Genomic DNA, 12,882 nt, shown 5'->3' with positions numbered 1-12,882 from the left:
GCGTCAAACAGAATTTGTAGCATGTTTTCATGTGTTCAAGGATAGAACACATACTATTATTTATTAACATATTCCTGAATATTATCTTTTAATTAATTTGTATTTACACAAGGTTAATTTCAATCCACTTATTGACATGATTTCGGTATGCATCCCATAAGCATGGCTGTCATTCAAGATATACATCTGGAAATTTAATTTCAGAATGGTTAAATAAAGGATTATGTGGGATTTTGGGGGATTTTTTATAATGTCTAAACATTTAGCTGCAGACATAAGAAAAACTGCCCAGGAAAAATAGATGAATAGGAAATTACATGTCTTAAATAGATTCGGCACTACTGTTGGGCTGTCAATAGCTATAATGCCTTTAAAGTTTCATGTGTATGCAAGTGCCTTTAGAAGTCTTTTTATTAAAGGATAGTTGGCAGGACAATTATGGTTTCAACTCCTTCACTACACTGTGGATTATGAGGGGCTACCCTGAGGCTGAAACCACAACTCTCCTGAAAACTCTCCTGTAAAGAGAATTAATATACATGCCTGGGAACACTCCGGGATTGACCCTGCTGCAGTCAATGATCTCCAGGTCAACACCTGAATCTTCTGGAGCACGGGGGGGGGTGTTGACACAGCTCACTCCACACCCTTTCCCCCCCTTCAATAGGGAGGTTTCCCACGATGTCTGCGGGAACACCCACTGACATCAGCGGGAATGCCCCTGATGTCATCGAGAATGCCCCCCAACGTCAGTGGGAATCCCCATTGACTGCACCCACCGATGTCAAAGGACCGCCCACTGACCTCAGTGGTCACTCCCCGCAAGGGAAGGCTCCGAATAGGTATGTTGATATAGTTGTATAAGAGTATTAAATAATACTTTTTTATTGGGTCAGCATAGAAAAAAATGCATTATACAAATGCCCAGTGGTCCTTCAGATGGCAGCAGATTGTTTCCTTCTGTTTAGCTTATATGTTGACCCATAAAAACTAACAACTTTGACCAAAGACTCTGTCAACGCTTCCTTTAGTGTGTAAATATTTTACTTCAATACAAATAATTTTTTGAGCCTTACTTTACATAAATAAGGGATTTGCTATTAGTGCCCAATTTTGTAAGACCACTGAGGGCAACAAAATAGATAAGATGTCCATTTTATCAGGTTCTGGCCAATGTTAAATTGCTACGTTATAATACGGCTATATAGCGGCCATCTTTCAAGATTTTACTCATCTACTAGATGCAAGTTACCTGTAAACCACCATTTTTTTTAAACCATTAACATATGCTGACAAGTAATATAGCTTGAGTCACAATTGATGGAGAACTTGGAATGCATGGTTTTATATTAGAGAAGCGACTGGTAAGGTTTGGTAACAGACTAATTGCCAACCCTCAGAAAAACAATTTATAAGTTAATACTTTTGTTTGGGCACATCTGCATTTTCTGAATTCTGCCATTTCTCCACATAATGGTTTTTTTATAGCAATCAGAGATGTCTGTCAGAAATATGTAAATGATCCCAGTGTGCGTATTCTCATTTGCATATCTCCAAGACAGACCGAGCTTTATTATGACTTCCTTACAAAATGTAACATATTTTATTGTTTTCAGGAGCATATGACAATTATATTGTATTTCTGTTTAAATAATGTTTGAAGGTGTATCCCTAATAGCATTTCATCAGTCAAAAAATTGACGTGAAGGTAGTTGACAGCTGCAAAGCTCTTTTTACTGGGTATCCGTAACACATGTCAATTCCCTATGTATCTGTAGCATTCTCCCCTTGGTCTGCAATGTAGGCGCCTGGTCATTCTGGGGATGTTTTCTGTGCTATGACTTGAGAAGCAACCGTATATCACTGAGCTTTCCGTAAACTGAAGTCTTACTGTAACGTGTATTGCCCTGCGCTGCGTCGCAGTACTGCTTATAGACTCTCTGAATAATGTGCCTTTGTCAAAACAGGCACAAAATGTTTGTTTTATCATAATCAGTTTTGTATAATAATCTTAAATACAAAAAAATGACTTCAGAAGCAACAGCAAAATCATTGACCACCAAATAAATAGACCACCACAGACCCATTCATACCAGAACTGGCCATCTAGCACACCTGGGAAATGCCTGCTTGGCTGCTTGCTGACATTTCTCCATATACACCCGATCTGTCGCTGTACGTCCACCGTCTGGATATGAGCAGAGAAACATAACGTGCGACTTGTCATATCCAGCCTGTGGCTGCACTTATGTAATTTTAAGCCTTTGACCTTAAAGTGCCTGGGCTGTCTCATTGTCCACAGTCTGGCCCTAGGCCCATTAAAAGGCCTTTTCCATTTGAAACTGTGACCTTATGACCTTTAACTGCCACCTACTGACTTTGGTTACTTTTCAAGTGTTAATAAGCACTGTAGCTTTTTATATGTAACCAACACCAAGAGCTATTTATGTCACACAAGAAACAGCAGAACTACAATAAATATATGTTTAGGATGTAAAATAGAATTACAAGGATTTTAACATGAATCTTGTTGAAGGTTTTGGAAAGTATTATTTTGAACAGTTCAGATTGTACTATCTCACCTGTTTTCATGGGGTTGTATAGATTCCATGATCAGTTTGAGGTCATATAGTCCAAAATGAAGTCCAAAATTATCAAAATGCAAACTAACAAATGTACACTATCTATTATTTTTGTAATATAAAGTAACGCTATGAGGTTAACATCATATTAGTTAGTGGCAACAGGTTTAACATGCAAATCCTAACATTAAACTCTTCTTTTTCCAGGTAAACTTGTTCTTTCTTCTTAACATAGTACTAGTACTGGTCACAAAGTTAAGAGATACTCATCGGACAGAATCCAACATGTACATGAAAGCAGTCAGGGCAACTTTAATACTGGTGCCATTGTTAGGAATTCAGTTTGTTATCTTTCCATGGAGACCAGAAAATCGACTTGCCGGAGAAATCTATGACTACATAATGAACATATTAATGCATTACCAGGTATGATGGATGTAACGTGAACACACATATTTGAAACAATATTTTATTTAATCCTTTCACTAACAAACTCTATGACCAGATATCAGATTATTAATATTAAAGCCTATTTGTTTGGTTTTTTTAACTAGCATTAGTATCGTTTATGCACATATGAAAACGGGTATAGCCGCATTAGCCCAAGGGAAAATTAAGCCTTAAACTGATGATAACGTTTATTGGGCAAGCATAGGTAAAGATATCAGGTTACATCAGTTTTGGGGTATTTTCTTCTGGAATATAAAAGGAGAGACATTTAAGGTCCCTAGAGCTTCTGTATCTTTACACCTTTTTATATGTTGAGAAATTCGAAAAAAGAATTCGTACAAAACAAACAGTTTGTGAAAATGGTCGAAATTCCCTTTTCTGTGTGACAATGATCCCGAACAAAAACATTTAGGTTCCTGTGTAGATTAGAACAGTACTTATATTCAAAATATTTTTTTCTAAAAAGGGACTTATTTTTTTGAAAATGTTTAGTTCATCTGAATTAACTACCAATATGAGTAATTTCATAGAAAAGTCAGTACATGAAAAGGTATTTATAGTGGACTTATGTAAGAAAGCAGAAGGTCGGCCAATGTTACTTTTCATATCTTAAACTGTAATTAAGGCACATGGGCCTGAAAATATGAAGCTAAAACATGCAAATAATAAAACAATTCAGTATAATTTATTAGAACTACATGCCTAAACTGGCTTTATATTTAGAGTTTTTCATGAACGCAGACTGTAAATGGGAAGAACCTTATAACTTGCAGTTCAATTAAAAAAAAACAACTACTGCATCTAAGTGGACATTATGTCACATAGATTGACGATAAGGATGTGATTATAATATACATTTCATAAAGTTATAATTTTTTTTTAGGGTTTACTTGTTGCAACAATATTCTGCTTCTTCAATGGAGAGGTAAGGTTTGTTATTTGTGCGTGCGTGTATATATATATATATATTAATAACATGTTATGATTGAGGACATTTTGGTTCAAGCTCCAAACATCTATGGTGAAAAATATTCTTTATGGAATATTTTCCCCACTACATTCTGGAAACACATTCTAAAGCAGTAGGTGATAAAAATATTAAAAAAAATGTGCACTTTTTTCAGTCTGTTATCAAGTTATGTTTTAGCTTCCAGGAAATCAATTGCCAATACAGTAAATAAGAAGTAAATAAGATGTACCCAGAATTCATTAGGGTCCGATACACAAATGTTATGCAATAATAAACAATGAGCAACTCCATAATACAAGACAAAACAAGTAAAACGAATTTAGATAAACTGAGATTTAATCATTGTCGGAGGAAGAGAGGTTTTTCAGTGAAACCAACCAACCTCAAGCTTCCGATGCACAAACAATCTGATGGCCTTCCTCTTAAAATCTCTTCTCATTGTCATCTCTTGTACAACCATTAAATCCCATATTTTTCTCAATCTGACACCGGACAATGATTGTAGTTATTGATCACTCATTAAAAAAGCCTTTCTAAATCATTCTCACTATCCTTACAACAAGTGATCAATAACAACCTTGGTTATCTCCCTAGCCACCCCAGATGATTCATCTTTACCCATAAGCTCTTATTGACTTTTAGTCCAGTGGCAATCAAGAACTTAAATTATAGGCATAATTCACTGCTTTACAGTTTTATTTATAACCCTTTTTATAATTGAAGATATGCTGAGTTCTAATAACCGGTCACAAATAAGTCTAATGCTAATATTTATGAAGTGAAGTGAAAAGTTTTTCAGTAAGTTTTTATTTGATGGTGTTTTCCCTGTAATTTAATACATAATTTTATTCTGGTTTTATATTAATTTGTTGTAAAACGTACTTTCTGTTATATATAGAGAGTTTGAACTGTACTGAACATTTTAGTAATGCAATAGCCATATTGTGGCACCAACTACTTCTGACCTAAACTGCATTAAACTGGATATTATTTATTTCCTGATTAATCATAGAATGTGCGTCACGATTATGCTTTTCACTTGCAAATACACCCAAATGACTGTGGGCTATTAACCTTTTCATAATCAGATCTTTCGGCAAAAAAAAACATGTTTCAAGACATCTTAAGTCTAAAAATGCTTTTAGAGGTTATAAAAACCTGCTTGGGTATTTTTTAGTTACTTATCAGTGTGATGCAGCCCTACCAGACTGTGAATTGGTTCATCTGTATAGATTACAGCATTATTTGTACAGTTTTTTCCACCAGTTACTGAGAACAAAGACCAGTCTGGCAATTTATTAAATTGCAGGATTGTTTCTGCAAAATTATATTGTTGCAAGCAATTGTAATTTATTAGCAAAATAGTTCCCTCATGAACAGTGCTAGGCGGTTTTCTTTGGTAAATTAAAGGGTAGTAGAAGTATTATTAAACCCTCATCTACAGACACCAGACAAGCCAGAAGGCCTGTTTTTCTCTCAGAAATCTCATGGTACTGCCACAACCACAAGGGATTCTGGGTAGGCGCATGCAAATAAGGTCAGCAATAATAACCTTTTGCCTCTATATCCACTTTATACATGGAAGTATTTGCTTGCTGTACAAGACAGCCTTTAGACATAACTCTGGTAAGAGGTGTAGTAGCCAGACCACCATTCATGGACAGTTTTTGTTTTTTTTTCCTGTGTGGGACTATCCAGAAGGCCAGGGACCAGCATTTCCCCCTTGAACTTCTGTGGGAGACCATCCAGATCCCGCACAAAGGCCAGGGGTCCCAATTGAACTTCTATGGAGGAACCATCCAGACCCTGCCAGAAGGCCAGGGCTCAAACATCCCCCATAAACTTCTGTGGGGGACCATCCAGACCCTGTTAAAAAGCCAGGGCCCAGCAGTCCCCCCTTGAACTTCTGTGAGGAACCCAGGGGTCCCCCTTAAACTGTGAGCACCTTGTCAAATAACAATAAAGCCTGGCTGCTTCAGCCTTAATGGAACTCATCAGCATAAGGGTGTGGTGCTGGCTTAATACTTGAGACTTGAGGCTTGGGGTAGCCAAGAAATACCATTACATAAGTTATGGTGGGTAAAGGTGATGGAAAACCCTTCCACTTAAAATTAAGGGGGTAGCAGAAGCATTATTAAACACTCATCTACATACACCAGACAAGCCAGAAGGCTTGTTTTTACCTCAGAAATCTCATGATGCTGCTACAGCCACAAGGGATTCTGGGTAGGCACATGCAGATAAGGTTAACAATAATCACCTTTTGTCTCTATATCCACTTTATACATGGATCCCTTGAATTTTATAGCACGTTGTACAAGACAGCCTTTAGACAAAACTAGGGTAAGAGATCCAATAGCCACACCATCATTGTTAATGTTGTAAATGACTAATGTAGATGTAAATGGCTGATTTTTAACAGAATATCTTCATAGGCGTACAGAGAGCCTTTATCACTCCCATCACTCCTGTGTTTTAACGGCACGTTGTGTTCGCTAATCCAAGTTGTAGTTTAAAAGGCTAATTGACCCTTTTGCAATTATATTAGCACAGCTAGAAACTTCTTTGTTTTCCACGAAAACAGCTAAATGACCCAAAACCCGTGTGTGTGTGTATATGTATATATATATATATATATGGACAAGCCCTATAATATTGCCCAATAATTCACATGCTGTGCTAAATATGATTTTATTATAGTCAATATATGTATGTATTCTTGCATATGTGGTACATATACTTTATATTTATTTGATTACTGCTAGTGGTGACGGATCTGCATGATGTCTTGAGCCAGAATAATACTATGCCCTCTAACACTGCAAACCCAACAGCCCTCCATACAATCTTAAATATATAAGAAAGGGATTTGTTTGCGTTGTGGCTGGTGCAGTCTTTACTTTTACACTGAACTTATTTGATATATGATAAGGTGACACAGATGAACTTACAAGTGAAATTGGTGCAGGGATGAGTTTTAGAGATGTTGAGCACCTTAAGACGTTGAGTCCCAAAAGAATAGGTTTAAGCCATCCTCACCCTGTGTGAAATCCACAGAGTAACACCTCAAGTGGACACACGATCACTCAAACATACATACTCACATACTCATGTGCATTGAAATACGCATTGCTCATTTTTGTAGACAGTATGTTCGTTTCCAAAGGCCAGTCACCAGTAAAACTGTAATGTTCCCTACGAGGCATACAGGAAATAGAGATTGACTTTTTCACTGTATTCACTGTGGCACTAAAATGAAACCCGCTAACCTGGAATTCATAAATAAATACAGATATGCTTCTGAGGTACAAAAAGCCCTGGAGGATTATAGTCGTGCAGTGGCATAAATTACCCACAGACATAATCTGAATGTTTTAGACATCTGACTTTGGTAATCTTGGATGACATTCGTTTTACTTTCTGGAAAAGGTTGATTCTTTATTTGGAATTAATATAAAGCAGTCTGTGTATGCTAGGATGTGAGGAAGAAAGGGCGTCTGATATCAAAATTAGCCTAGGGATTTCCCAGCCCAGTGAGCTTTCTAAATTCCACCTCATCCCCCAGCACCATTCATGTTGTACATCACTGCATGGTTTTGGACACTTTTAGGGCCGTTGTTCATTGTTTTAATTCCAAGAATCACCTGTTTCATATTTCTGCTGTAAAAAAAACTTCAGATCTTAATAGGTATTGTATTGTTTTCATAACAAGGTTACCATAAATCTACCTCATCCATGTTTAAATTCCCTCACTGTATTTCCTCTACTAGGAGGCTGTTCCACTAATCTGCCACCTCTCAGTAAAGTAAAACTTCTGTACATTACATCTATGCCTAATCAGTACTACTGTTTTATAAGGTCACTCATTAAAGCAATTAAACTGAGCAGGAGAAGATTAGATAACATGCCTAATCTCCAATATCCCCGAATTACTATATAACTTGGCCAGGTCCCTAAATTTACAGCAAGAATTAGATTTAGTACAATTTGTTATGAGTTTTAGCAGTTTCTTTGACTTTTGGTATTTGTCTTGTGTTTCTCATTAAATAACCTTGAGTGCTGATTCGTTGACAACATTTCCACCTTGCTAAATCTTCTTCATGGGTGGACAGAGATCTACCAAGGTTGCAATGTTGCTTATTTTTGTGGTAGAGTAAAAATCAATGACCTCTTCTGCTGCTACAAACGTGCCAAGTTTCTTGTACGTTATTACTTATTATTATTTAAAATACTAATCGCACCAACACAATAAATTAATACTACCCACACTGCAGAGAGAAGGGTTCTTCCATTATGTTGTAAAAAGGTCACCATGACCCTTAGCTTTCATTTATAGATGCTAATTTCAACAAATTGCCTGAATATTTTACTTTATTTTTGAGCTCAGTGAAACAACCTGAAAATAGTAAAATTGGTGCCAGTAAGTATGTTGTTTTACTGCACATAATAATATATTCTAATTGTCCAGAGAAAAGGATTGTTTACGGGATAGTATATTCTAAATCAAATCTTTATCTTCATTTTCTAGGTTCAAGGAGCTCTTAAGAGACAGTGGATGCAATACAAAACACAGCTGGGTCAGAGGCGTCGAGAACACTGCTCCATGCGTTCTACATCCTATACAGCTACGTCCATAACAGAAGTCCCCATTTACCTCTACAATCACGATTCCAACAGTGAACAATTAAATGGCAAATACACAGATGATTCTGAAATCACTGCACTGAATTCAGGGGACTCCTATGAATGATCATTTGGGATAATAACAAAGTTCTGTTCCTTTTTTGGAAACAAAAGCCTTCAACACAAGTCTCAATAAGGTCACTTACAGTAAGGAGCCATGACACAGACTCTGGACATAAGATGAACACCGTATAGCTTTTCATTCTGCTTTGTATTTTTAGATAAATAATAATGGATTCTGCAGCAAAAAAAATCTGGGCATATCCAGAGAATGTGAAAGTAAAAAAAAAAAAAAAAAAAGGTTTTATTAATCAGAGTGACATCAACTCTTCCAGTGTTTTGCCGCTGAAGGGGTTAAAGAGGTTTCCTTAAACATAGTACAGGAGATGGTTATCTAAAGCTAGTTTAGATACAAAGATAATTCTATGCTGTATGTCTTGTTGGAGCGTATCCTTTATGTGCAATTGATGGGACCTTTGACTATAGGTTAAAATACCTACTGCAATGTCTGATTTTTCCTTACATATTAACTATTTATTATTTATGAGGTCATTTGCATAACCAAATTGTCCTTCCTCCAATCAATTCTTTGAAAAGCACAGCACACAGTTTGAAGAATTAGGTGCTAGGGTATGATTTAATTTTTTTTTCTCTTGTTTCTCTTTTTTGTGATGCTTTATATGTTTTTTTTCTCCCTTTATGTTGATTGTACATTAATAACATACACAGTAGATTGCTAGTTAATATAACTTCAATAACATCCCTTTAAGCTAAAAATATTCATGTAACATCTGTTTAGAAATATCATTGAAAATGATGGGGTGAAGTGAAATGCGTTGATTCTGTTACTATGTAATGAAATAATGAATTTGCTTGAATTGGCACTCTTTTGCTAGGAATGAAAGAGTTAAAAAGAATGACTTTTCTTCTGCAGATATTCCTATGTATCAATAACAATGAATAGTGGAAAAACTAAGTCTTTGTATCAATATACTCAAAGTACGGCAGCTTTACAAAAAGATATGTAAGTTATTTTATAGGTTGTATAAAAGAAAGGTTACTTATTTTTCAATATAAGGTTACACAAATGTAATTATCGACAATATCAAGAGGAAAGAAATATTAAAATGGCTCTCAGAGATTAATATATATAATATGTATATTTCTATATTAAATATACCAGTTTTCTGTAAACCTAACTATACTACCATATTATATTATCCTATTTTTGTAAAAGTTTGAAGCTAATTTAATTTTTGTTTGAGATTCAGTCACTTTGCAGCGCTTAGAATCCCGTGTTAGCTTCTGATATTACGTTTTGGTGTTTCAAGTTATTATTTGTGTCAGTACACATTTTCAAGGGCTACAGTATTATAAACACTACATTAATCGGGTTCTACTGTTAAATCTACAGCCATTTAATTGTTCTCATTGTCTATATTAATATATGTTTGAAATCTTTTTAATTACTGCTTTTTTCTTATTTTTGACTGTTCCACCCATTGGAATCCATTGTTCACGGATAAATCAATCTTTTTTGATTTGAATCGATAATTGGTGAATTAAATGAACCAAGTGTGTGTGTGTGTTGCATTAAAAATATATTTTTAGTAATAATATTTGTACGACTATCATACATTTTTTAGATTGGAGGCTAATTTCATATCCATTAATCTGATTGCTAGCAGGTGTCAACTGCAGCTGTTATCATATAAATGATTATGTTTGTATTTAGCACATTAAATATTTATACCATTACATGTAGTAGCTGCTGTGATGTATTTATCTGCATGTTTGTTGTTCATTGTTAAGATCACAAAAAATATTTTCTTGCTGATAATTAAGACTGAGTGAAAGGCAACGAATTGGGTTGTAGATCATTCAGTGACAAACCAATCATTTTTTATTTAAAGAATTAGTTAAATACAATATTTTACACTGTTTTAGTTGTGAAGTATATTCAAAGGCCAAATATTTTTGTTTGATAAATAAAAAGAAAATATCACAATATGGAAATTGTTGTGTATTTCTAGAATGTTCAAAGAAAGTACGCCCTGCTCAATAAGAACATCTGGATTTCTAATAAATAAAAAGGGATTAATAACATGTTTGCTTTAAATTACTTTATATTCTCCCATTAGTACAATTAATCAGACATATACTGTAGTATAACTTTGCCTCTCAATTTAGCATTTTGAAAAACTTTGGAATTTACATCAAGCCCATTGTTTTATCTTTTTAAAGTCAATGAAATTATTCTTGACAACCATGCAAAACTTTCTTACATTTGATTAAGCTAAAGGTTTATTATATAAAATGTTTACTATTTAAATAATATTGCATATTTTTTGCTTACAATAATATGAGAAGTGTTAGCAGATGGTCTGCGTAGTGACTGTGAAAGAATCTTGAGACCAATTGATTTTGTAATAATACAGTAATTATTTTCAGATGCACAAATATGATATTTCCTACAGATGTTGCCAGAATAAAAATTACAAATGTGGATAGTGGCCACAAGGGAGATTATGATAGGTGTGCAGAATATCAGTGGAAGAGACCGGAAACCCCCAGTATGCTTTTACATTATAACACCACAATTTCAAGAGGCAAATATTTACAATACATCTTTTATCAATCATATTAGCAAATCGACAAATATCCTGGAGCATGAATAATTTTGCTTCTTTCCACCAACACTGGGCAGCTTTCAATTTCTGTGTACCGTGACTGTTTATGAGGCAGTCCACCACGAGATCTTGGTCGTAGAAAGATCTCATTACTTGTGCTCCTTCACAGTATTATATATATATATATATATATATATATATATATATAAATGTACGGTTAGTAGAAGCATTATTAAACACTCATCTACAGATATCAGTCGGCTTATTTTTGGATTCTGGGTAGGCGCATGCAAATAAGATTAACAATGATCACCCTTTGCCTCTACATCATCCCTTGAAAGTAATTGCCCGCTGTACAGGACAGCCTTTAAACAAATAGCAAGATCACCACTCATGGACAGCTTTTTTTTTCTGCGGGGGGCCATCCGGATCCCGCCAGAAGGCCAGGGCCCATTAATTACTTTCAAGGGATCCATGTATAAAGTGGATATAGAGGCAAAAGGTGATTATTGTTGACCTTATTTGCATTTTTATCAGCACCATGAGATTTCTACGGGAAAAACAAGCCTTCTGGCTTGTCTGGTGTCTGTAGATGAGTGTTTAATAATACTTCTACTACCCCCTTAATTTTAGTGGAAGGGTTTTCCATCACCTTTACCCACCATAACTTATGTATATGTATGTATATATGTATATTACACCTTTAAAGACACATATCTGTTCAGGGTGTAATACAAAGAACCAAGAAGTATTTTTTAATATGATTTTATGTCCTGTACTGTCAATTTGCCTTTCTATTCAGTGCCCTAGTTTTATTTGCCTTTATATAAATATATAAATATGCAGTAAGATATTTAGCAGTGCCCTCCATGTTATTATGAGTTTTTATATCTGGAAGAATACTATATTTAATATCCCCCTTTTGAGTTGTGTTCTTGTACCAATATAGTCAAGTCTAACCCAAAATCTTGTGGCCCAAACCAGGTAATCGTGACCTCAGACAGCCCCTCCGCTCCTATTGCACCGTGGCAGATCCAACTTGGATTGGAGGCCCACTAGGGAAAGCTCATAAAAGCCCCAATTGATATTAAAGGCAGCCTCTAGCATAATATGCCAGAGTCTGCCTTTAATATCAATAATAGTTATATAATGAAAATTAATATCATATGTAATGGCTATTTTGGCATATTGAATAAAATTGCTTCTTGGTTTTTTGTTCCATGGGTTGGTCCTACAAAAGAAACAGTAATAGAGAGTCGGAAAGTAATTACAGACATGGTGATACATATTGCTCTTCTCTTGTCGTCCTAGATTGTTGACAGATGGAGTGCAGGAAGACTAGAAATCAATAATCATTTGACTGTCATTCCGTAGTGACTTCAGATGGCAAATGGAAAGAAATAAATCTGACCTCTGATTAAAGACAAATAGGCCCATACCATTGCTGGAACTGATTAGTTCTATGAATACTATGCCACTGGTCTCTATCTTTTTATAATTCAGAATACATCTTCTGCTCTTCCAGGTGTCATTTATGCCTAGCTGTTCATGTAAATAAACACTTTTA

The 12,882-nt window shown here is 35.2% G+C and overlaps 1 protein-coding gene across 1 annotated transcript in view; it reads left to right on the top strand.

Moving 5' to 3' along the window:
- Positions 1-9,233, top strand: part of CALCR (calcitonin receptor) — a 93,554-nt gene extending 84,321 nt beyond the window's left edge. Inside the window, exons 11-13 of the mRNA XM_053466426.1 lie at positions 2,790-3,008; positions 3,916-3,957; positions 8,531-9,233. Coding sequence (XP_053322401.1) covers positions 2,790-3,008; positions 3,916-3,957; positions 8,531-8,752 — 483 coding nt within the window. The 3' untranslated portion in view covers positions 8,753-9,233. The remainder of the gene's footprint in view (positions 1-2,789; positions 3,009-3,915; positions 3,958-8,530) is intronic.
- Positions 9,234-12,882: the final 3,649 nt, after the last annotated feature.

The sequence above is a fragment of the Spea bombifrons genome, chromosome 5 (assembly GCF_027358695.1).
Source record: "Spea bombifrons isolate aSpeBom1 chromosome 5, aSpeBom1.2.pri, whole genome shotgun sequence".
Taxonomy (NCBI): Eukaryota; Metazoa; Chordata; class Amphibia; order Anura; family Pelobatidae; genus Spea; species Spea bombifrons.
The sequence above is the reverse complement of the archived record's forward strand: the minus strand, read 5'-3'. Positions and strand labels throughout refer to the sequence as shown.